Here is a 26,026-nt window from a genome sequence, read left to right as displayed (position 1 = left end):
TTTCAGCCCTCGGACTCACTTCAGAGCTAAAAAATAGAGTAAATAGTGTCACAAATTCGAAAAATAGTGTCAATATTGGGAATCGTGGTCCACCATTTCGCCACCTGGTGTCGAAAACTGAAACTAGAAAGGGTAGGTACAATATTAAAGATGTATTTTAATTTTTAAATAAAAGTGTTTTTACTATTGTTTTGTGAACCAATTGTGAGAAATTTTGTCCAGATTATGCAAAGAAAACGAATAATAGACGATTGGAATTTAAATACGAATTCTAACCTAACTTTTAGATCAGATTTTTAAAGTACAATAAAGTAAAATAATAAGTACAATAATAGTTTGTTTTTTTGTGTAGAATTTTGCAAATTTCAATGATTTAAGATTAAAATAAAATTTCGAAAATAGGACAAGTACAAAACGTCAAAAATGAAATATTTTCCTAATACAATTCTAAAAATTCCATCATTTAAAATTCAAAGGAATTAAAACTGTATTATTTCTAAATAAAACTGTTTCAAATTGAAAAATGTCAGATTCTATTTTTTTTAAAAAGGACAATTTTATTATAAGTAAGTTGAAATTGTATCATTTCTAATTCAAAGCGTTTAAAATTGAACAATCTCATTTTAAGTTGAAGAATCTCGAATCTGAATTGGCAACAACTTTCTTCTAAAGATTATGCTTTTAGTCTTAAAAATACATCTATTTTGGTTACAGATTGTTTACAGTTCTTATTTTGGTCATTTAGTGTTCGAAAGTGAACTGGAATCTTCTTTGCGGATTTTTCGCGAATAAAACTGTATTTTTTCGATTGAAAATTCAACCCTTTTTTTTAAATTTGTCTTCTTTATTTCCAAACTTACATGCTTTGGCAAAAATTTTATCTTTATTGGATAAAAATTCAACGGTTTGTTTGAAAATTCAGCAATTTTGTTAAAAAGTCATAATTTTTGGTAAAAAATTCCACTGTATAAATATAATATTTGGGTTTTGAAAAAAGAACTGAAATATTTTCTGGATGAACATTTAACTTTTTTTTAATTTGCTTTTGTTTTTATTTAATTAAAAATCCATCTGTTTTAAGAAAAAATTAATCTTTTTTGGATAAAAATTCATCTGTTTGGTAGAGAATTTTCTCAATTTTTGATCTTGCAGAATCAAATGAAATATTTTTTGGATGAAAGCTTAACTTACTCTTTTTGTAATGAAAAATATTTATGCTTGAAGAGAAATTTAATCTTTTTTTGATAAAAATTCAACTATATAATAGAGAATTCAACAATTTAATTCAAAACCCATTCTTCTTGGTTAAGAATTCGTCTTCTTTGGTGGAAAATTAATTTTTTTTCATAGAAACTTATTTCTTTTTTAAAATTTCATATTTTGATTGTGAAAACTCAACTGAAATCTCTTTCAACATAAAATTCAACTATTTTTTTGAAAATTCATTTTTTTAAATTTAAAACTTGATCTGTTTTAGAAGAAACTTAATTTTTTTAAATTAAAATGCAACTTTTTGGTTAAAAATCATTCTTCTTTGCTTGAGTATTCAACTAATTTGTTTGAAAGATTTGGTTGAATCAAATTGTTAACAAACTTTGCTTTTGTTAACAATTCATCTTTTCGGTTAAAAGTTTAGTTATTTTGTTGAAATTTAATCTTTTTTAATTGAAAATTCAACTGCTTGGGTAAAAATTGAACTAAATTGTTGAATATATATTTTTTCATTAAAATTTTCTTTTTATTTTATTTTCTTTGGTTGAAAATTTAACTGTTCAGTGGAATATACTGTTTTTTTGGTGTAAAATTAATTTTTAACCAAAAATGTAACTTCCATTTTTTTAAGACTGATCTTTTTTGATTAAAAATTCGCATTTTTTGCTGAAAAAATAATTTTTTAGTTTTAAACTTCATTTTTGTTGGATGAAAATGCATTAGTTTCGAGGAAAATTAATTTTGTGTTGAGGTCATATTTAGAATTCTTTTTTTTTTTGTATAAATTTCATTCTTTTTTATTGAAATATAAACTATAACACTTTTTTTTAAATAAATTAATAAATTTGTAGATGAAATACTGTTTTATTCCGTTTATAAAATATTCTATGTTAAAAGTATTACAAGATTAAAATGCTATTTGGTACAAATTTAACCGTTTTGTAGAAAATTCGTCTTTTTGGCTTGAAAATTTAACTATTTGGTACAAAGTTAAACCGTTTCGTAAAAAATTTATTTTTTAAATTGAAGAATAATTATCTTAAATTACAAATTTACTCCAATATTGTTTAAAATTTGATATTTTCAGCAGGTATTCGAACGAAATTAAGGAGCATTTTCTTAAATTTGCTAATTATTTCTGTATGATTAGCACATAATTTTGAAATTATGTCTTCGTAGCCTGATTGTCTTTTAAAACTTTTTTATACTGAACTAAGTTTTTAGCCAAATTATTTTTAATTTAATGAAATAATTATCAAATATACAAAAATACCCATTTTTGAATCCCTTTTTTTTGTTTAAAAATTACACAATTTCTTAAAAAATTTGTGGAAATGAAAAAATATAAACTCAAAAAATAACAAATAAAATTTTGACTGAACATCGCATATCTACATATTTGGCTGAAAATTCAACTCGTTGGTTGAAAGTTGAACCACTTTCTCAAAAGTTCATTTTTTTGGTTGAAGATTAATAACTTAAGTTGAAAATTCATCTGTTTGCTTTGGAATTTTATCTCTTTCTATAGAAAAGTCACCTTTCTGGTTCAAAATTAATCTGTTTCGGTTACAAATGCTCTTCTTTTTTTTTAAATTCAACACTTTGGGAAAAAATTTAACTATTTCGTTGAAAATTTATGTATTTTGATGAAAATTATTCTGTTTTATTTGATGATTCAAATATTTTGTTCCTTAAAATTGTTTAATTATAATATTTCTGTAATAAAATATCACTATTACATTTTGTATTTTAGTTTATAAGTTCATCTCTTTCTATAAAAAGTTTACATTTTTTAATTTAAAAAAATGTCTGGTTAAAAATAAATCTGTCTTAATTGAAAATCAACTTTTTTGTTGAAAATTCAACTGCTAGGTACAAAATTGGTATTTCCGGCTCAAAAATTCAACAATTTGATAGAAAACTTAACTATTCGGTTAAAAGTTGATGTATTTAGTTGAAAATTTTTTTTAATCATCTCTTTCTATAAAAAATTCATCTTATTAATAAAAAGTTAATCCGCTTCGATTGAAAATTAACTTTGTTGTTGAAAATTCAACTTTTTTGTAAAAAAAAACTGGTATTCTAGGCTTTTGACGAAAATTTAGCTAGCTTGTTGAAAATTCGTCTTTGTTAGTAGAAAATTGATTTTTTTTTTGGTTAAAAATGTAACTGTTTGTTTGAAAATGAATTTGATTTAGTTATGGATTTATACGCATAGATAAAAACTCGTTTTTCATAGTTAAAACTAACATTTTAAACTTATTTTTAATTTAAATATTTTTGTATTAAAATATCAACTACTACATTTTTTAGTTTCGTTTAAAAATTCAACTCTTTCTATAGAAATTTTACGCTTTTTTTGGTTAAAAATGCAACTGTCTGGTTAAAAATTAATCGATTTCGTTGAAAAATGAACTTTTTTGTTGAAATTTCAACTGTTTTGTAACAAATTGGTATTTTTGGCTTGAAAATTCAAAAATTTTAAACCAAAAAATTCATCTTTTTGGTTGAAAATTCAAGTGCTTTGTAGAAAATTCGGTTTTTAAATTGAAAATTAATAGTGCTTAACCATTCGATTTTTGTTTAAAAATTCATATTTTTTTCGTCTTTTATGGTAGAAAAATAAATGTTCTGGGTTTAACACTCAATTATTTGGTTAAAAATGTATGCATTTTGTAAAACAATCATCTTTTCTGGTATAAAATTAATCTGCCTATATAGAAATTCAACTTTTAAATAAAAATGTACTTGTATTGTTAAAAAAAGCGTCTTTTCTAGTAGAAAATTAATCTTCTGTGTTGAACATTCATCTTTTTGTTTGATAATTAAACTATTTGGTTGAAAATTCAACTTTTTTGTGGAAGCTAATTTTTTTGGTTGAAAATGCAACTTTTTTGGTTAAGGATTCAAATAATATATTTGGAAATTCGTCCTTTTTTTTATTCAATTCAACTATTTTTGATTTAAAATCAAAATAAAATAGTGTCAAAAGAGTGGTGAATCCAAGGCCTGATATTTTGAGAGTTAAATAAATATTGAGGAACGAACTTGGGTTCTCTTGGATCAAAATCAAGTTCCTCGTCTTCCTCTTCTTCTTCTACTACAGAAGATTCCTTAGCCAGTTCTAGAGAATCCGAATCCAAGTTCTCCACAGAACCTAAACACTTCGAAGCTTCGGATGAAGGATTTATATGTCTTTTTTTCTTGGGTAACAGATTTTTTAATTTGCCCTGTTGTGCCAAGGCATTCAATTTGTAAATTATTTCCCGTTTCTCCTGCACAAATTGAGAGGGATTTTGTCAATTTATTTTCTAATAAAAAAAGAAACTTAATCCAAAATAAATTTTAAAAATACGTACTTTTTTATATTTTTTGGCTCTTAGTTCTTTACTCATCGCACTTTCATGTGAAGCTTTTAAAGGATCTTCTTTTCTAGCTGAAACTTCTAAAGGATTTTCTTTTCTACGTGAAACTTCTGAAGAAATTTCTTCCCTATCATTCTTTTTCTTTTTCTTTGCCAACTCAATTTCTTTAAGAATTTTCTCCCTTTTCTATGAAAATAAAATTAATTCACCATTACAAAATCTATTCAAAATTAATTCAAAATCTAAGGGTAAAACGAAAGCTTACTTCAAGCACGAACATGGACAAATTAGAATAATTTGCTTTTTTCACAGCTGTTTTTCTGTCGTTCGCCTCAGAATCCGTAACTTAAAAAGTATATTATTGAATTATTCACGAAAATCAGTTTCAATTTTAGAATTACGATTGGAATTCGAATTTAAATTTACCTTCCAGAAGCTCAACATATTTTACGCCTCTACGTTTCGATTTTTTTTCAACCTGTTGACTTATTGGTGCTGTATTTATTGTAGTTGAGTGATGTTTCACTTGTTGATAAGCAGCTGAATATTAGAAAAAAAATAAGAAATCAATGTATTATATATTTGGAAAAAATTGCTATAATATTTTTTTTAAATGTAAGACAATTTATATATCATTTTCAAATTTAAGTTATTAGCGGCCTTCATAATACAGGCCTCGGATCTTCTTTAGGAATCAAAAATAATGTAAATTGTGTCACAAATTTAAAAAAATAGTGTTAATTCTCGTTTTTCTATTTAAAAGCGAACTGCTTTAATAGAGTCCAATAAGAAAATGAAACTCTTTTTGACTGAAAACTTATTATTTTTGATTAAAAAGTCTATTATTAAATTTTTCTTTAAGAATTCATCTGTTTTATTTAAAAATTTTGATATTGATTCAAACTTAAATTATTTTGTTAAAAATTCAACAATTTTCTTTGAAGGTCATACTTTTGGTTAAAATTCAACTTTTTTGTTGAAATTTTGTTTCTTTCTTTGCAAACCAATTTTTTTTATTAAAACTTCAACTACATATTTTGTTCATCTTTTTCGTTTTAAAATGTATCTTTCGATAGAAATTTCATCATCTTCGGTTAAAAATGCAACTACCCGGTGATAAATTACCTTTTTCGATGACAATTTTTGAAGAAAATTCGTATTTTCGGCTAAAAAATGAAACAATTTAGCAGAAAGTTGAACTATTTGGTTGAAAATTTATGCATTTTGTTGAAAATTCGTCTTTATTAGTAAAGTCCAACTGTTTTTTTTTACTTTAAATTACTTTTTTTGTTGTTGAAATATCAATTATTACATTTTTCGTTAAAAATTTAACAGTTAATTAAAATATTTTATAGAAAATTCATTTTTTTATTCACATACATTGTTCAAAATTCGTGTTTTCCTGGTAAAAGATTCAACTATTTGGCTACAAATTTATGATATTTGTAGAAAGTTCATTTTAAATTGTAGAAAATCCATTTTTTCGTTAAAAATGCAACCGTTGTGTTGAAAATTAATCTAGTTCAGTTGAGAATTCTAGTATTTTGTGGAAATTTATTTTTTATTTATATTCAACTGTTTTTTATTTAAAATCGAAATATTTTTGGTTTAAATATCAACTATTACATTTTTTCAATCAAAAACTAGTATTTCCAGGTTAAACATAAAATAGTTTTGCAGAAAATTCATCTCTCTGACTTGAAAAATCAACCATTTTTTAGAAAATTCGTTTTTTTAAATTGAAAATTAATTTTTTAACTGAAGATTTAACTATTAGATTTTTGGTTAAAAAATTATCCTTTCTAGTTGAAAATTCAACTGCTTGGTTTGAAATTTATTTATTTGGTGGAAAGAATATGTATTTTGTTAATATTTCTTTTTTTTTATAGAAAATCAATTTTTTATTGTAAACAATTTAACTGTGTGGTTGAAAAATATTCATTTTGTAGTTAAGGATTCAAGTATTTTGATGAAATTTCGTCTTTTTTTTGGTTATATTCAACTTTTTTTGGTATAAAATTAAAATCATTTTTTATTTGAATATCAACTATTACATTTTTTTGTGAAAAATAATATTTTCCGAGTAAAAATTAACCTGTTCTGTAAAGAATTAATCTGTTTGGTTTTATAATTCAACAATTTGGCAGAAAATTTCATTTTTTAGAGGAAAATTTGTATAATTTGTTTAGAATTGATTTTTTTTGTTGAAAATTTATGTTTTGTGGAAAATTCGTCTTTTTGGCTTGATAATTCAAAAATTGTATGGAAATTTTGTTCGTTTCTTAACTAAAAAATTTTCTTTTATTAAATATGTTACTGCTTCATTCATCTATGTTGATCATTCATCTTTTTGGTTTGAAAATATATCTATTTTTGTAGAAATTTCATTTCTCAGTTTGTTAAAAATGCAACTGGATAAAATTTAAATTCTTTCGGTTGAGAATAACTTTTTTTAAATTCACATTTTCGGGTTGAAAATTCAACTGTTTTGTTCAAAATTCGCATTTGTTGGTTAAATCTCCCTATTTGTTAATTTTATTTTAAATATTCATTTTTACAATATCAAGTAAAACATTTTTTGTTAAAAATTCATTTCTTTAATTTGAAAATTCCACTCCTTGCTTGATAATTTAAATAATTCCTTAAAAGTTCATTTTTTTGGTTGAGGAATTACAATTTTAGTTGAATTTTTTTTTTTTTAATTAAAAATTTGACTATTTTGTTGAAAAATCTACTGATTGGTTCTAAATTAACATTTTCGTTGAAAATTAAAATTCTCAGATTGAAAATTTAACTATTTAGAAAAAATTTTATTGTTTTTTTTTAGAAAATTATTCGTTTGGCTTAAAAATTCCACAATTTGGTATAAAATTCAACTATTTAGTACAAAATTAAACCGTTTTGTAGAAAATTATATTTTTTATTAGAAGTTAATACTTCTCAATAAAAATTTAATTACAACATTTTTTTTAATTTGATCTTTTTTAGTCCAAATTTCAACTTTTTTTTAATTATTAAGAAATGCAATTTGTTGAAAATCCGTCTCCTCTGATAGAAAATGTAACTATATTTGGTTAAAAATTGATGTTATTTGTTAAGAAATTGATGTTACTGGTAAAAAAATTAACTATCTGGCTAAAAATTTATGTATTTTATTAAAAAATTCATCTTTTCTGGTAAAAATAATATGTATTTGGTTGACAATTGGTCTTTTTAAGTAGCAAATCAATTTTTTTGGTCAAAAGTACAATTGTATTTTTTAAAATAATTCTGTTTTCGTTAAAAATACTAGTATTTTGATAAAAATTCGTCTTTTCTGATTATATTCAACTGTTTATTATTTAAAATTGAAATCTTTTTTCGCTTAAATATTAACTTTTACATTTTTTTTTGTAAATTTGTATTGCCCCGGTGAAAATACAGCTGTTTTGTAGATAATTGACCTGCTTGGTTTTAAAATTCAAAAATTTGGTAGAAAAATGAATTTTTTCAGAAAAACGTATGTAATTTGTTGAGAATTTATGAATTTACTTTCAAAATTGAAGTATTCGGATGAATATTTATGTTTTGTGGAAAGTTCGTGTTTTTGGCTTGATAATTCAAAAATTTGATTGAAATGTTGTTCCTTTCTTGACTAACAAATTCTCTTTTATTACAAATTCAACTGTTTTATTGAACAATCAACTTTTTGCTTTAAAAATATATCTCTATTTGTAGAAATTTCATTCTTTAAGTAAAAATAAAACTGATTAAAATTAATTGTTTCGGTTGAATCTTAACTCTTTTTTTAATGAAATTTTAATTGTTTCATCAAATATTACATTTTTCGCTGAAAATTCATCTTTTTATATTGAAAATTCAACTCTTTGCTTGAAATTTAACTACTTTCTTCGAAGTTCATTTTTTTTTGGTTGAGGAATTATAATTTTAGTTCAAAATTATTTTGTTTTTCAAAGAAAATTTTATTGAAAAATCTACTGATTGGTTGTAAATTAACTTTTTTTTTAAACTCATATTCCGGGGTTGGAAATTATACTATTTCGTTGAAAATTGTACTTTTTTGTAGAAATATAGTCATTTTGGATTTAAAATTCCGCAAATCAACATAAAATTCAACTATTTGATACAAAATTAAACCATTTTATTTTTTATTTTAAATTGAAATCTTTTTTAGTTTAAATATCAACTGTAGCGTTTTTTCTTTTTTTTGAAGTTAGTACTTCCAGGTTGAAAATACGACTGTCATGTAGAGAATCCATCTCTTTGGCTTGAAAATTCAACAGTCATATAAAAAATTCTTTTTATTGAAAATAAATTTTTTTCATCTGAAAATGTAACTATTGGATTGTTGGTTAAAACAAAATATTTTAAATGAGAATTCAATTAATAAAAATGTTGCTTGATTTAAATATCAATTATTATATTTTCTGGTGAAAATTAGCATTTTTAGGTTTAAATTTCAATTAATTTGTACAGTTGTGTGGAATTGTTATGTAATTTTTTTTGAAAATTCATCTTTTTGGTTGAAAATGTAATCATTTTTGGTTGAAAATCCAGTATTTCATCCTTTTGGGTTGAAAATTAAACCTTTTGGACGTATATTGAAACAATATGTAGCCAATTAGCGAAAAATTTCAAAAATATTTTGTAAGGAAAAGTAAAGAAATACTTAGTGGCATTAGCAGAGAATTGCGAGAGAATAGTGTATTTAGAGTCATTTTTTCGAAATAATAACAAATTGTGTATTCGCTAATAAAAAAACACTATCAAATAGTGTCTCACATGTATAGTGAGTCCGAGTCCTGATAATATCAAAACAATTATTTTAAAGTGTTTTATAAAAAAGTAAAAAAAATGTCCAGAAAAAACGGAACTCAAGAAAAATAACCTCAAGATTTATTTTAAACATTTTGTTTTGACGGTTTTGATTTAAAAAAACGGTTGTTATTGTACATTTAAAAAGGTTGCGAATTAAACAAAGCAACAAAATTCATTTATAATCGACTTTCAAATACAAACTAATTCAAACGAAGGAATGTTTACACTGTGTTTTTTTTTAATTAAAGTAAATTTATATATTTTTTGCCAACCAAGTATTATAAAAAGAATTTGATATAAAACCAAATGATACTAAATATAATTGGAATATTTTTAATGATTTAACTGAAACTATCAAAGTTAAAAACCAAAATATTAAGATAATATACACCGCACATTTTTTCAAGCATAACCTCAAAATGTAAACGTTTTCACGGTTTTCAATAACATAAAATGACATCGTTTTTATCTAAAAGGTGAGAAAAAGTTATAAACGACTAAAAATTGTTTCTAAAAATACTTCGGGGCAGAAATAACGAACATAAAAAAATGGTGTCAATATTTTGTAAAAAATCGAAATGGATTTTTCTAGAATAACTAAATAATTAAAATAAAGAATAAAAACAGTTTTACGTCCTAGAAAACCAAAAGCAGTTTTTAAGCCACGAAAAAATGAAAATCAAATAATTAATTACTTACAGTTTGAAATTTGTGAATGATAAAATTTGCAAAAAGAACACAAGTACGAAGAAGTCTGCATGTAAGCCGGTTTTGTCGAAGCATTTGCATTTGCTAATAAGAAACTACGCACTTTGAAAAATCTGTACATTTTAATTAATAAATCTCTAATTTCTTAAATAACAATTGTGGTATAAAAACGTGATTAATTATAAGTTCGCGATACATGATAAATTGTAGCGGAAAACGACCACATGTCCCGACTCTGCCATTTTCTTTTCTGGTTTTATAACAGAGATTTTTTTATTATTACGCTGGCAGCGCTGCTGGCAACTACTGGGAAAACTGAATTTTGACATTTAACGTTTATTTTGAAATGCTCCATTTTTTTTCTCCAAAGATTTCTTGATTTTATGAAAGAAAAGCCAGAAAAATGAACATAAATAGTGAACAATTGCGTAAAAAGATCCAAGAATTGTTTCCGGATCGACACTATAACCTAACAAATGAAACTCTCGAGGAACTTTGCAGTGATCCGAGTTCAAAAGATTTCTTAAAGTGGTTCTGCTCCGAAGTTTCAAAAGACAATGTTTTAACTGAAGAGGAGATCAAAATGTGAGTAAATTCCATTTAAAGTTTTTAGTATTTAATTATTACGTGTTTTTGGATGAGAAATTCAACTTTGGTTGAAATGACAATGAATGTTTCGATAATTTTTCAGGTTATGTTGTGTAAGGATGTGTTATAGGTTATATGTGCATACGTCCAGTCCTTATTTATTTTTTAATTGATTTAAGTCTTTATTTTCTTAAAGGGAAAAGAGACGAAAAATCCCAGAAATAGATCAAAATGTCTTAAATCCCAAATATGTAATTAAATTATTACTATTGTAAATAAATACTTTTTCATACCATATTTGTGTCCTCTCAAATTTCAAACCTTGTAAGTAAGGGGATACTGACCATTATATTACCGAATATTATGTATTCATAAAATATTTATCGAAATCAGGGTGTCCAGCAACATGAAAACCTAAAAATCTCCTTGAAATTTTCACGAGAAGCTTGAAGAAATCTAGCTATTGAAAAGTTTTTATTTATCAATATATAATTTATCTTTTACTCATTACAGAATAAACTTTCAAAAGATTTTACGCAGATTAAAAATATTTTAATGATTTCAAATGAATACAAAAGATTTCCAAGATTTCATAAAAATTTAAAAAGAATGCAAGAATTCCAAAGATTTGAAAAAGGGTGCAATAAAACAGATTTCAACACATTTTAAAGACTTTAAACGATTTCAATAATTTCAAATGATTACGAAAGTTTTCATAAAAATGTCAAAACTTTGAAAATTTCACAAAGATTTTGAGGATTTCAAGAAACTCCAACATTTTACAAAAATTTAAAAAGATTTCAAAGTTTTCAAAGACGACGTATATTTGTAAATATGTTCATTTTTGACATATATAACAAATTTATTTCATTATTTAATATAAAAAAATAATGAGACCTGGAAAAGATCTCGAATTTCGTTCCTAAGAATCGCTGAATACCCTGGAAATACTACCGAAGAATATTTTGTTGCTTAAGGACATTAAAACCAGGACCCACCCTCAAAATTAAATTTCTCATTTTATTCCATAAATACTAGAGTTACATCTTTTTTTAGATAATTTTACAGAACATCTTATATAATTTGAGAACGTAATGCATGATTTACAAAAGTTTCTTTATTATCGCGCGAAAATTCCAGTAAATTCAGTATGAATTAAACAACTCTTTTAACTTACTTTTAATTCTTAAAAATTAGCATATTATTTTTCAAATTAACAAAATATGACTCGTTGCGTGTGTAATAATTCGACACCGTAATTATAATTTTTTTAATATTTAAAAAACAAAAAATACATTTTCAATGTATTTCCGATTGAACTATTCATATAATAAATATATAATATATGAAAAATAACAATTTTTCTGCATTTTTATCTGGATTTTGTAATATGACCAATTTCACTTCAAAGCTTGACACTTTTAAAGTTTTTCCATATTTTTCAAGGTGAATACCTCTTAAAAATAAAATCAGAAAAATCGGGAATTTACAGGGTATTTTAATCAGTTCTTGCTCAAATCGTCCCGTCAAATGTACGTTGATTCGAGGATTTTTCTCCTAATTTCAAAATATAGCTAAATTTTTAAGATTTTAACTATTCGTAAACAGCGACGAAAAATCTTTTTGAATGTAAAAATCAGTTGGTTGAAAAGTGGAACTACCTGGTTAAAAATAATTTTTTTTAGTTTTGATCATTCATTATTTTAGTTGCAGGATCTTTATTTTTTTATTAAAAATTCATTTCTTTGGCTGAAAATTTAACTGGTAGGTTGATAATTTCTTGAAAAATTCAAAATTTGGTTGAAAATTCATGTATTTGGTTAAAAATTAATCTTTTTTAGTAGAAATTTTTTTCATTTTAAAAGAAATTTATCTTTTGGGTTGTTAATTGGACAGAAATTTATCTTTTGGGTTGTTAATTGTTAATCGTAGTTGATTCATAATTATTTTTTCGGGCATAAGATTCATCATTTTAGGTTCAAAGTAATTTGTTTAAATTGAACTTTTGTTGAAAATTCTTTTTTTTTTAATAAATTTGTTTTAAAATGATAATGTAGCTATTCCATTTTTGCTAATTTGTAATTAATTTTTCTGGCATAAGATTCATAATTTTAGGTTCAAATTAATTTTTTTTAAATTGAATTTTTGTTAAAAATTTGTTTTTTTTTTTTAAATGAATTTGTTAAAAAATGATAATGTAGCTATTCCATTGTTACTAAAAAAACTGATCTTTTTCAGTAAAAAATTCAATTATTTTTGTCAAAAAATCGTCTTCTTTCGGTTGAAAGTTTAATTATATATGTATAAAATGCATACTTTTAGGTTCTTAATTCAACTTCTTTGTTAAAATTGGTATCTTTTTTCTTGCAAATTCAACATTTTGAATGAGATATTTTTTTCTTCATTGACTAAAAAATCTTTCTTGCTTGAAAATACAATTCTCTTGTTGATTGATTTCATTTTCTTACCAAAAAATAACATTAATCTCAAAGTTACTAACTAAATGGTAAGTAAATTAATAAAAAATGTCGGCATTTATCAACTTAGAAAATGTAAAAATGACGAGCGTTTATAAATTTTATGTTTTGGTAAATAACTAAATTTACAGAGTTTAATCAGCAATTTTTTATCTTTTCGAATACACAGTTGATTTAAAACAGAAATAGACCTTAATTATTTAAATAAGATTTAATTCTAGCATTTATGTAATAAAATGAGGCAATTCAACTTTGAGGTTTAGCCAATCTTCTTTAAATACTCAAATAATTAGATAGCGCCTCAAAAATAAAATCAGGCCAAAATTAAAAAAAAACCTTATACATTTAGAGCTGAACACATAAAAAAATCCGGAAAATGGCTTGAAGGCGAGCAATTGGAAGCAGCTCTCGTAGAAGCGACGAAAGAAAATCCGGACCTTTTGCAAATTCTCGAATCTGATGTCTCCGAAGAATATTTAGCTGCTGAGCTTGCACTTGTGAAACTTGCTCACAAATCCGATGAAGACTATCTCCACACTCTCGAAAAAGGAATAAAAAATATGAAGTAATTTTTCCTACTCTAAACAAATTTTATAATTAAAAAAGAATATTCCTCTTCAACAGATTTTTCTGTTTACAGAAAAGTCGAAAACGGATTAGATGAGGAATTGGAGAAAGAGCGAGACGTCTTAGAAAAATCGAAGATAGAAGAGAAACTCGCATATGAAGAATGTCTCGAAATCATGGAAAAATACGACTCTATTCAGCGCAAACTTTCTGAACATGTTGAGCAACTTGTCACTATTTATTCTGACGCTTCTCAAAAGGTAAGAAAAAATGGGCATACTAAAACATTGTTTTAAAATTTAATTTACATTTTATTAACATTTACTTAAATCGGAAAAAACTGTTCATTTTTCAAAATTTTGTTATGGATTTTACAAAAAAAATCGTGTATGATTAGCGAACGTTGCATACAATTGACAGATCCCACTTACTTACAATTCTTTAAAGTTGGTAGATTATTTTTTGCAATGAAAAATATGACTCCCAGTGTGTAATAATTTGATGTCGTACCTTTAATATTTTTTTAACTTTAAAAAAATACTCAATATTCGTCAAAATTAAAAATAAATTCTACTATTTGAAGTTGATTCTGGACATATTAGTCATTTAAATTAGGTAAATTATTTTATGTTTATATCGAAATTTTATTTTTTAAATTCAATAGTTAGAAAAATGTAACGTTCAATTGTGTGATTTAAATGATAATTTAATTTATATTTGACATGAGCACAGTTGAGTAATTTTATTGTTAATAAACAATCAAAATGGTATTTTTACAATAAATGAAAGAAAAAGATTTTTGTATATTTTCATTATATTATTTACATTTAAATAATAGTTTTGAAAATCAACATGGAACAAAAACGGTTAATTTTTTATAATAAATTTAAATCTTGATCCTGTAATATGACATATTTCACTTCAAAAGTTTACGCTTTCGAGATTTTCTATATTTTTTAAAATGAATACTTCTTAGAAAGAAAAATACAAAAATCTGGAATTTACAGATTATTTAGTTCAATTGCTGCTTGAATTATTATGTAAATCTTTCTTTTTTGAGTCAAAATTTAACTTTTTTTTTTAAATAACCTTTTTGGTGAATAATTCACCTTTTTGGTTGAAAATTCGACTATTATATTAAAAATTTAATATTTTTGTTAAAATTTCAATTCTTTGGTTGAAATTTTTTAACTAAATATTAAACTATTCCATTTTTCGTCGAATTTTTTGTTGAAAGACATTTAATCTCTTTAGTTAGAAAATCATCTGCTTGGTTGAAAATTCAAATATTTCGTTGAAAATTTATTTTATCTGGTCGAAAAACTGATTTTTCAAACTTACAATTAAACTATCCTATTTTTGGTTGAAAATGGATCATTTGTATCTGAAAATTCATCTATTTTGTTGAGAATTTGTCTTTTTTTAATAGAAAATTTATCTCCTGGGTTGAGAATTCAACTATTTGGTTAGAATTTTTTTTAAGAAGATGCACCATTTTAGGTAAAAGTTCATTTCTTTGGTTAAAAATGTGACAAATTTGGTTTAAAAATTCGTTTTTTTCTATGTTAAAAATGAGTTTTCTTGATTAAAATTGTAGCTATTCCATTTTCACTGGAAAATTGATTTTTTTGCAGTTGGAAATTCAATTATTTTGTTGAAAACTCCTATTTTGTGTTGCGAATTAAACTTGAAAATTTTAGTTTTTTTACAGAAAATTCAAATATTTGTTGGTAGAAATATCAATTATAACGCGTTTTGTTGAAAATTAATTTTTTCTCATCAAAGATTCATCAGTTCGGTTGAAAATTCACTTTTTCTTAGCTAAAAAAGAATTTTCTTAAATTTATTAATAAAATTTCACACTAGTAAATTATATATTTTTGTCAGTTTTTTAAATGACCCAATCAGCATTGAGGAAAAGCGACTATAAAGAAAGATTAATTCATATTTGAAAAACTGAGAAATATTTTTTTAAAAAGTCAATAAAATTTTAGAAAACAGCGCCTTGCATTTGGACCCAACTTCCGTTGGATTTATTCATTAAGCATATGGAAACATACTACGAATATTTGAAGATTTACATTAAAAAAGAATTCGGAACTTCGACTGATGAGCCTATTGAAGGCGAAAATTCTGCTTCGACAATCTCCACCGATCCCGATTTGAATTTGGATAATACTAATGAAAAACAAAACCAGGAGAAAAAAATTCTCGAGTTGAGAAGCATCCACCAAAGGCAATTTGGAACTAATTTTTGTTTTTTTTTCTGAAAAATATATGAATTACTAAGAACAAATTATATTTTTCCAGGCTCAGCAAAGCAAAGTTTACCGAAGTGGCTCAAAAAGCTCGAAAGGAAGCGACACAAGCTATGGTCAACCATGCACAAAAAATTTACAATGGAGGTGAAGTCCAAATTCCAAAAACGCCTGCGCTTATGAGGCAAGTATCAAAATTAATTATTAAATATATAAATAATAAATTCTAAATTCTGATCAGTTTTTTATAATTTAAGCAGAGATTCAAGAATTAAAGTAACTTAGATAATACTTAAATACTTAATTTAATAATAAATAGGAATTACTTGAAGTGAATAAAAAATTCAAAAACATTTCGGCAAGTGAACAACAATATATATTTAGAATAAAATATTTTTGACTTTTTTTTCATCAGCCATTAAAAATAATTTTTCAGATAAAATTTCATGATAACAAAAACAATTTTTAACTAAAGTGTTGAAATTTCAACAAAAATATTTGATATTATTTCAACACAAAAAATACTTTTTAACGAAATAGGTGGACTTTCTGCCAAAATAGTTAAAGTTTTAACATAATATATGAATTTTCCACTAAATGGTTGAATTTTTATACCAAAAATATAAATTTTTAAGAAAAAAGGTAATTTTTATCGAATCAGTTTAATTGTATACCATTTTCAAATTAAAAATATGAACTTTAAACAAATGTGTTAAAATTTCGAACAAAGAAAGTTAAAATTCAACTTAAGAGTTGACTTTTTTACCAAAATATTTTTATTTTCTACCAAAGAAAAAAACTAATTTGAAACAAAATGGTTAAATTTGTAACCAAAGAAATTATTTTTTAACTAAAATTATGAATCCTCAACCAAACAACTGAATTATTAACAAAGTAGTTCAACTTTCAGGAAAATAATTAAAGTTTCAAGCAGAAAAGACCAATTTTCAAAACAATGAATGACGAATTTTCAACAAAAAAAAACACAATTTTCAACAAAAATATTCGTTATTTTTTGACGAACTAGTCGAACTTTCTACCAAAAGACTTCAATTTTCTACAACAAAAATAAATAAATACAAAAAACGAATTTGAAACAAAATAATTATATTTTCAACAAAAAAACGAAATTTCAACTTATTGTTTATTAGTTTATCTTTTAACAAAATAGTTTAATTTCCTACCAGAAAAGAAAAATTTTCTATGAAATAGCTGAACTCTTTACAGTAATTTTGTTACCAAAAAAGATGAGTTATCAAACAAACAAAAAACACTTTTCACAAAAAAGTTGAATTTGCCATAAAGCTGTTCGTTATTTTTTAACGAGAAAAATTAAGCTTTCTACCGAAATGGTTTCATTTTCAACAAAAATAGTTGAATTTTTATCGAAAAATATAAAAGTTTAATTCAACCAAAAAATCTTCAACCAAATAAGATTAATTTTCTATAAAAATAGTTGAATTTTCAAACCGAGAATATAAATTATCAACCAAAAGTGAATTTTCTGTCGCTTGTTGAACTATCTACCAAAATATTTTTTTGAATTTTCAACAAAATACATCAATTTTCCACCAGAATGGATAGATTCCCATCAAAAGATATAATAGTTGATATTATTACAACCATAAAAGATTTTTGTTTAAAATTAAACACAAATGAATTCAACCAAAAAAGACGAATTTTCCAAAAATAGCTGAATCCTTAACCAAATGAGGTTAGCTTTCAAACAAAGTAGTTGAATTTCCAACAATAAACAGATGAAATTTTTCACCAAAAGATGTGAATTTTGAAATGAAGAAGCCAAATTTTTAAGCAAGAAATACAAAAGATTTAAACTAAATTTGTTGAATTTTTAAGCCAAAAGGACGAGTTTCTTACAAAAATGTTGCATTTTCAAACCCGAAAATTTGAATCGTAAAAAAAGTTAATTTTCTATCAAAATTTGGATCTTTCTACCAAAATAGTGGAATTTTTAACAAAAAATGTAAATGAATTTTCAAGTAAAATAGATGAAGTTTCAACGAAAAATATATTGATATTATTTCAACAAAAAGGATTCTTTTAAACCAAATAGTTAGACTTTCTACGAAATCAATTAAATTTCCAACAAAATATATGAATTTTCAACCAAATCGTTGAACTTCATGCCGAAAATATTAATTTTTAATGAAAAAGGTCATTTTCAACCGATTATTAGAATTTTCTACCATTTTTAAAGCAAAAAGATAAACTTTCAACAAAAGAGCTCAATTTTCAATAAAACAGTTAATTTTCAATCTAATAGTTGAATTTTCTGCAAGAATATTAAAATTTTCTGCCCATGAAAAAAACGGAATTGAAACGAAATAGTTAGATTTTCCACGAAAGAAATGAATTTTCAACTACAATAAAATTATGAATCTTTAACCTAACGACTTAATTATTAACAAAGTAGTTCAACTTACTACCGAATAGTTAAATTTGTAACCAGAAAAGACAAATATTTCTACAAAATTGCTGAACATTCTTTTCCCAAAAAATATGGATTTTCAACGAAAATATTCGTTGTTTTATAACGTACTAGTTGAACTTTCTACTGAAATAGTCTATTTTTCAAACAAAATAGATCAATTCTAAACGGAAAATATAATTTAATATTATTTCAACCATAAGATTCAACTATGAGACTTTTTACCAAAACATCTAAATTTTGAAATGAAAAAGCCAATTTTGGACCAAGAAATACAAAATATTTCCCCTAAATTGTTGAATTTTCAAGCGAAATAAAAAGAATTTTCTACAAAAAGTTGTGTTTTTGATTCGAAAATATAAATTTTTAACAAAAAAGTTAATTTTTAACCAAAATGTGAAACTTTCTACCAAATAAGTTGAATGTTTAATAAAATAATTGAAGTGAAGTTAAATATTGAACTAAAATAGGTGAATTCTCAACGAAAAATGTAGTAGTTTATATTATTTCAACCAAAAATGATTTCAATTTGAAATAAATCACAGTTGAATTCAACCAAAAAAGACGAATTTTCCACAAAATAGCTGAATGACCGGCAAAACCCGGGAAAATGACAGAAGAAGAAAAATCTGCCCAAGTTTTATTTAAACTATTTTGTAAATAATTAAAGTGCAGTCTTGAAGGTTTAAACAATTTAAATTTTGTGATAAAAAACAGTTTTATTTTGTCAACTGTAAATATAAATAAATAAATAATTTTAAGAATGGATCTGTACTTAAGTATAAAAAACTGGACAATAATTTATTTGAAAAACGATTCTAAATCCTTTAAAAATTTAAGAATTTCCAGAATGTAACTTTTTCAATTCGCATTGAAATTAATATAATATCATTTATTCCGATAAGTTTTTTTCAAATAACAATTTTAAGGATTCATCAATAAAATATTTTTCATTTAAAGTTTTAGATCTTCCTTTATATTATTTTTTAGATTGAATTTAATAGCTAAATTTATTAATGTATTATTTTTATCATTTTTTCTCAGCCATTACATATTTCACTGTTCATTTAAGACGAGTAAATTGAAACCAAATATTAAAAAGTAAACGGTTTGAAACTGAATTGTTTTACATAGAATTCTGTTTAAAAAATAATTAATTTGTAAGTGAAACTGTTAAATTTTGACGTATAATTAAAAACTGAACACTTATTATTTGTAGAAAAAATGTGAGTAATTTTAAGAGATATTTAGTTGTTTTGAAAAAATTCAACATTAATTTGAATCTTGAAAAGATTTCAAGTAATTTAAACGAAGTGTGTAAACTTTTTGTTTTTTAGAACTTCTAAATATATTATTAAAATAACCGAATTTTTACTACAAAGTAATGGAAAATTCTGCAAATTAGAAAAAAAATCTTCCAGGTTCTTTTTTTATCCTTTTGAAAATCACTTAAAATCTTTTTAAATTTGTTACAATAATTTTGCAAAATGAACAATCATTCTCAATTTTTCGAGGAATCTTAAGGAAATTTTTTTATTCTTTTGAAGCCTTTCACAATTCTTAAAAAAATTCTAAATTTTGTTTTAATTTCGGCTGTGGGTGTTTGCACCAAAATTTCGGCACGAACAGCCGAATTTTCTCGGGACATAACCTTCGTTTAAATTATTTGAAATCTATAATATTGTCTACAAATAATAAGTGTTCTTATTGTTATTCATAAATTCAAATTTTAAGGAGTTTTTTAATTTGTAGGATTTTTTAAAAGTTGTAGGAAACATTAAACTCATTTTATAATATATTTAAAAGTTTCGAAAAAATTCAAAAGTGATATATTTAGAAAACTTTAAAATCACTTCTAGATTTCTCAATATAAAACAATTTTAATTTTTCAAGGATGTTTAAACTATTTAAAAAGGAAATAATTTAACTTTCAATTTAAAAACTGTTAAGTAAAGAAAAATATTTTTACATTTTGAATGTTTATTATTCTATTATATTCTATTCTATTCTATATTTTATCAAACTTCTAAATTTTGCAGTTTATCTACATTTTATTTAAAATTGTTCAACTTGGAAGTATTATTTATTAACTTTTATTTCGTGCGTGTAAATTATTGATTATTTGGATACATAGTTTTTGAATTGAAAAAATCTTAAACTTCAATTTAAACAATTAAAAATCCAAGAGTTCCAATTTGAATACTTTAATTTGTTGTTTTTTTTTTAATTTTTTAAATTTCATTGACCGTTAAAAATGTTTTCGAACACGGAAATGACTGGAAATTTTTTTCATCGATTAAAACCCAACTCTGATTCTGATACAAATTTTTAATTTTATAGAGCCGAGATAGTGGAGCTCAAAGCGAAGAGGGACAATTTAGAAAAACAGGTTTCAATTTTAAAGGAACATCAAGTCCCCGAGGCGGTGCAAAAATACTCGAATTCGATAATAAACAAAGTCCTTGTCGAAAACGCAAAAGCCACTCAACAAAGAAGGGAAGATTCCATTCAAAAACTAAGAAATCTTCTCTCTCTCGCTAGAAATCATGGATATCTTCATTCTGATTTGCTCTACATTTTAATTGAACTCGAGAATCAAAAACTTTCAGAAGTTATCGAGTTCGTGTCGGACGTTCGAAATCATCTCGCTATGGAATATTTTTCATCCTCCAAACGTTGTGTTAGTATTCCAATTCAACTTTTTCCATTATTTTTCAATCAAATTTTTAATCGTTCGAAATTAAAGAAGGCCTCGCTATTAAAAAATGTTCTGCAGGATTGGATGCAAAAAGCACAAGAAGCTATTTCCTCTACAAGAAACCAAAACGTCTTCAATAAATATTTCACTTCGATGATGGGGATTCAGGAAGGTCCAAATTCTATGGAAATTGCCATGGAAAAATTTAGTCAATTATTAAACGAGACTGAAAGTATGAAGGAAACTATTTCAGAATCAATGAAAATGAATGCCGATCACTTGCGAATATTGTAAGTATTTTTTGCGTTTTTTTTTAATTGCCTTGACTTGAAATTTAAAATGATAAATTTTGTTTTCCAGGGATCGTGAACTTTTAGCAAAATATAATCGACAAATCCAATATTCCGGAGATTCGTCCCTTAATTTGGATTTCCATATTGATAAAACAGAAAAAAATGTGCGGAATTTACAAGCTGAGGTTCTGATAATCAGAAATAAATTAAAGGAAATGATGGTAAAAGATATTTATTTACTTATTTACAGGCCTCGGACTCTACACTATTGACACTATTTGACCATTTTTTTTAAGCGATTATAAAATATTAGTTTTTTTATGAGTTCAGAAATTATTTCAGCTTTTAACCAAGTAGTTAAATTTTCAAGAAAAAATACGAATTCTAAAAAAATGCAATAATTAAACACAAAAAAGTCGAATTTCAGAAAAAATTTTGTAATTCAACCTTTAGATCAATACAGATAAATTTTCAGCCAACCGGTTGCATTTCTAATACAAAAAAAGGAACTTTCCACCAGAAGAAATGAAATTTAATATAAAAAAGGCGAGTTGGCAGCCAAAAAGATTAATATTCTACAAAAATATAAATTCTCAACAAAACACGTAAATTTTTTTTCAAATAGTTAAATTTTCAATCGAGAAAGTTCATTCTTTACCAGAGAGGACAAATTTTCAAGAAAATACATGCATTCTTAAGCAAATAGTTGAACTTTGAACAAAAATGATTAATTTTCAAAAATGAAAACGATTTTTATACAAAGTAGTTAAATTCTCAGTTAAAAAAATAATTTTTAAGAAGCAAAGATGAATTCTCAACATAAAAACGCAATAATTGATATTTTAACTAAAAAATTTCATTTTATATAAAAAAAACTTGAATTAAACAAAAAAATTGACGAATTTCCAACAAAATAGTGGCATCCTCAAACCAGCACAGATAAATTTTAAACCAAACAGTTGCATTTTTAATAAAAAAAGATTATCTTTCCACCAGAATTGGTGAAATTTCATAGCAAAAATATGAGTTTGCAACTAAGAAGATTAATTTTTTACCGAAAAAGATGAATTCTCAACAAAACACGTAAATTTTTTTCCAAGTAGGTTACTTTTTAATCGAGAAAATTCATTTTTTACCAGAGAAGACAAATTTTTAAGAAAATACATAAGTTTTTAAGCAAATAGTTGAATTTTAAACAAAAATAATTTCATATTTCCAATAAAGGAAACGAATTTTCTACAAAAAAGTAAGATTTTCAATTAGAAAATTAATTTTTAACAAACAAGGATGAATTCTCGACAAAAAATGCAATAATTAATATTTTACAAAAAAAAATTAATTTTAAATTTAAAGAAACTTGAATTGAGCAAATAAAAACGAATTTCCAACAAAATATTGGCATCATCAAACCAACACAAATAGTTTTTCAACCAAACAGTTGCATTTTTAATAAAAAAATATGAAATTTTCACCAGAAGAGTTAAAATTTAATACAAAAAAGACGAGTTTACAAACAAGAAAATAAATTTTCTACTAGAAAAGACAAATTTTCAAGAAAATACATACATTTTTAACCAAATTGTTGATTTTTGAACAAAAATTATTTACGTATTTCCAATAAAGGAAATGAATTTTCTACAAAATAGTCCAATTTTCTGTTAAGAAACTAATTTTTAACAAAAAAAAAATTAATTCTCGACAAAAAATGCAATCATTGATATTTTAACTAAAAAATTTCATTTTAAGTAAAAAAACATGAATTAAAAAAAAACGAATTTCCAATAAAATAGTGGCAGCCTCAAAGCAACACAGATAAATTTTCTACCAAATAGTTGAATTTGGAAAAAAATTAATTATTTCCAATAAAGAAAACGAATTTTCTACAAAAAAGTTAAATTTTCAGTTGAACAATTAATTTTAAGAAACAAAGATGAATTCTTAGCATAAAAATGCAATAATTGATATTTTAAACAAAAAATTTAATTTTAAATAAAAGAAAACTGGAATTTAAAAAAAATACGAACTTCCAGCAAAATAGTTGCATCCTCAAACCAACACAGATAATTTTTCAACCAAATGGTTGCATTTCTAATACAAAAAAATTAAATTTCTACCAAAAGAGGTGAAATTTCATATAAAAAAGACGAGTCGACAACCATGAAAATTAATTTTCTATCGAAAAAGATACATTTTCAACAAAATACGTAAATTTTTTCTAAGTAGTTAAATTTGTAAACAAGGAAATCTATTTTCTACCAGAAAAGACAGATTTTCATGTAAATACATATATTTTTAAGCAAACAGTTGAATTTTGAACAAAAATGATTTATTTCCAATAAAGAGAACGAATTTTCTACAAAATAGTTAAATTTAGTTCAAAAAATTAATTTTTAACAAAAAAATATGAATTCTCAACAAAAGCGTGATAATTGATATTTCAACATAAAAATTTCATTTTAAATAGAAAAAACATTAACTTTCGCCAGAATAATTGAAATTTAATATAAAAAGAGGAGTTTACAAACAAGAAGATCAATTTTCTATCGAAAAAGATAAATTTACAACAAATCACGTAAATTTTTTTACCAAATATGTAGTTGAATTAAAAAAAAAGATTAATTTTCTACAAGAAAAAAACGAATTTTCATGAAAATAAATACATTTTTAACCAAATGTTTGATTTTTTAAAACAAAAAACAGATTAATTTCCAATCAAGAAAACGAATTTTCATAAAAATTGTTTTAGTTTCAGTCAAAAAAGTTAATTTTTAACAAAAGAAGTCGAATTTAACTATTTTGTTTCGAATTAGTTTTTTTCTTGGGTAGAAAATTGAAATGTTTTCGTAGAAAATTCAGATATTTAGTTAAAAATTAACTTTTTTGTTGGTAATATAACTATTTTGTTGAAAGTTCATCTTTTTGGTTTGAAAATGGTAGAAAATTCAACGAATTGGTTGAAAATTAATTTTTTTCTGGAAATTTATTATTTTTGGTATGTAAATTTAAAACTATTTGGTTGAAAATGAAACTATTTTGTTAGAAAGTTCAACTCGTAGTTTAACGAACTAGTTTGTTAAAAAACGAATATTTTTGTTTAAAATTCAACTCTTTTATTGAAAACTATTTTTTTGTTTGTAATTTCATATTTTTTATAACAAAATTTCTGTAAAGGATTCAGCTATTTTGTAAACAAATTTTCTTTTCTGGTTGAAAATTCATCTATTTTCTTTCAATTTTGTTTTTTTTTCTTGGGTAGAAAATTAAAAGATTTTGATAGAAAATTCAACTATTAGGTCGTGAAGTTAACTGTTCGCTTGGAAATTTAACTCTTTTATCAAAAGTTCGTCTTTTTTGTTTGAAAAAGGTCGAAATGATAATTCATTTTTTCATGAAAATTAATATTTTCAATATGAAAATTTAACCATTTGTTTGAAAATTCATATATTTTGTCGAAAAATTAACCATTTTGGTATAAAGTCCAACTGTTTATTCTAAAAGTAAGATTTTTTTAACATTCATCGTTTTGGCTTAAAAATTCAATTATTTTGCTCAAATAATTTTTAATTGTCGAAAAAAAAATTCAACTGTTCACTTGCCGAAATTTATTACGTATTTTTTATTTACATACTTCATCTAATGCCTGTTTTTTAATTATGTTTTTATTATTACTATTTTTTATTTATTTTATTTTTATTTTATTTATTTATTTCGATTTTTTTATTAGTTTTTATGTTATTATGTTGTTACATTATGTTTTATTTTATATTTTAGCCAGTATTTTGATACTTAATTTATAAAATTAAGAAGCTGAAAAGAGTATCTTTTTGGGTAACTTAAAGTTACTTCATCTAGTAACTGTAATTAGTTAATTAAAAAAAAAAGTAACTTACCCAACACTGATTAGGACGACAGATACGTTTATTTAATACCTGCAAAGTCTTCTAACACTATTTTAACACTATTTTTTCAAATTTGTGACACTATTCACACAATTTTTTATATCGGAAATGAGCCTGATGTCTGTATTTAGATACACATATATTTTTTTAATGATTCTCGTTGGCATTAAAATATGTAATACAATTTCTATGATTAGGAAAAGACGGGAAGTTTGGAGAGAGAAAAGGTCATTCTCTGGCAGAAATTCATCGCAGATCCGCAATCGATGATAAGAAAATACGACGAGCTAATGGCGATGGCGAGTCAAAATCGTCTCGAAGGTTAGAAAACAAGTTTTAAAAAAAGACTTTAATCAGTATTATTGGCAATATGCGATTTGAGCAAGTTTTGTACACACAAAAAAAAATAATAATAAAGATTACTAGATTAGCTGTTAAGAATTTTTACAAGTTTGGTAATAAAAAAATGTTAAATATTAAGAAAAATCTGATGTTAGTGTTTTGCGGCTGGTTGTTTTATCCAAAATCCCCAGGGTGTGAATTTCTCGCCATTTTCCTCTTCCATCGGCCCTCGGAAAACTTTTATTCTGACTCGAGGGGCCTCTGAAAAATTATTTTATTTAATTCTCAATTTTTATTTGAATTTAAAATAGAAATTTTAGGTCCAATTGAAATTTACCGTCTTGTTCTTCTT

At 24.1% G+C, this 26,026-nt stretch overlaps 2 protein-coding genes across 5 annotated transcripts in view; one reads left to right on the top strand and one right to left on the bottom strand.

Annotated features, from left to right (window-relative positions):
• Nucleotides 1–10,357, bottom strand: part of LOC117167648 (DNA-directed RNA polymerase, mitochondrial) — a 45,029-nt gene extending 34,672 nt beyond the window's left edge. For 2 of the 3 annotated variants that reach the window (XM_033352735.1, XM_033352751.1), the window contains exons 1-5: nt 10,095–10,357; nt 5,004–5,117; nt 4,843–4,922; nt 4,572–4,763; nt 4,261–4,487 (exon numbers count right to left, since the gene is read on the bottom strand). In XM_033352735.1, coding sequence (XP_033208626.1) covers nt 4,261–4,487; nt 4,572–4,763; nt 4,843–4,922; nt 5,004–5,117; nt 10,095–10,224 — 743 coding nt within the window. In that variant the 5' untranslated portion in view covers nt 10,225–10,357. Of the gene's footprint in view, nt 1–2,651; nt 2,655–4,260; nt 4,488–4,571; nt 4,764–4,842; nt 4,923–5,003; nt 5,118–10,094 lie in introns of all 3 variants that reach the window. The other variant, XM_033352744.1, reaches the window with a different exon arrangement.
• On the top strand, nt 86–25,754 carry LOC117167666 (augmin complex subunit dgt3). 2 transcript variants are annotated; one of them, XM_033352775.1, is made up of 10 exons: nt 86–132; nt 10,474–10,688; nt 13,518–13,733; nt 13,809–13,995; nt 15,730–15,971; nt 16,046–16,177; nt 20,783–21,122; nt 21,219–21,430; nt 21,501–21,654; nt 25,530–25,754. In XM_033352775.1, exons 2-10 carry the CDS (start codon nt 10,507–10,509, stop codon nt 25,656–25,658), a joined length of 1,794 nt encoding a protein of 597 aa, XP_033208666.1. In that variant the 5' UTR covers nt 86–132; nt 10,474–10,506; the 3' UTR covers nt 25,659–25,754. The 2 variants fall into 2 exon arrangements, with proteins under 2 accessions (XP_033208666.1, XP_033208656.1); XM_033352765.1 differs by lacking the exon at nt 86–132 and having other exon boundaries at nt 10,421–10,688.
• The last annotated feature ends 272 nt before the right edge of the window (nt 25,755–26,026 follow it).

This window comes from Belonocnema kinseyi, chromosome 1, assembly GCF_010883055.1.
Source record: "Belonocnema kinseyi isolate 2016_QV_RU_SX_M_011 chromosome 1, B_treatae_v1, whole genome shotgun sequence".
In the NCBI taxonomy this organism is placed as follows: Eukaryota; Metazoa; Arthropoda; class Insecta; order Hymenoptera; family Cynipidae; genus Belonocnema; species Belonocnema kinseyi.
Note: the sequence above shows the minus strand (reverse complement) of the source record. Positions and strands in the feature narration are given on the sequence as shown.

Bases quoted from the DNA above. Each gene is read 5' to 3' on its own strand.
- LOC117167666 (XM_033352775.1), top strand. From the start codon at position 10,507: ATGAACATAAATAGTGAACAATTGCGTAAAAAGATCCAAGAATTGTTT. The intron at 21,123-21,218 runs GTTAGTATTCCA...AATGTTCTGCAG, and splicing joins TTTCATCCTCCAAACGTTGT to GATTGGATGCAAAAAGCACA. The intron at 21,655-25,529 runs GTAAAAGATATT...TTCTATGATTAG, and splicing joins ATAAATTAAAGGAAATGATG to GAAAAGACGGGAAGTTTGGA.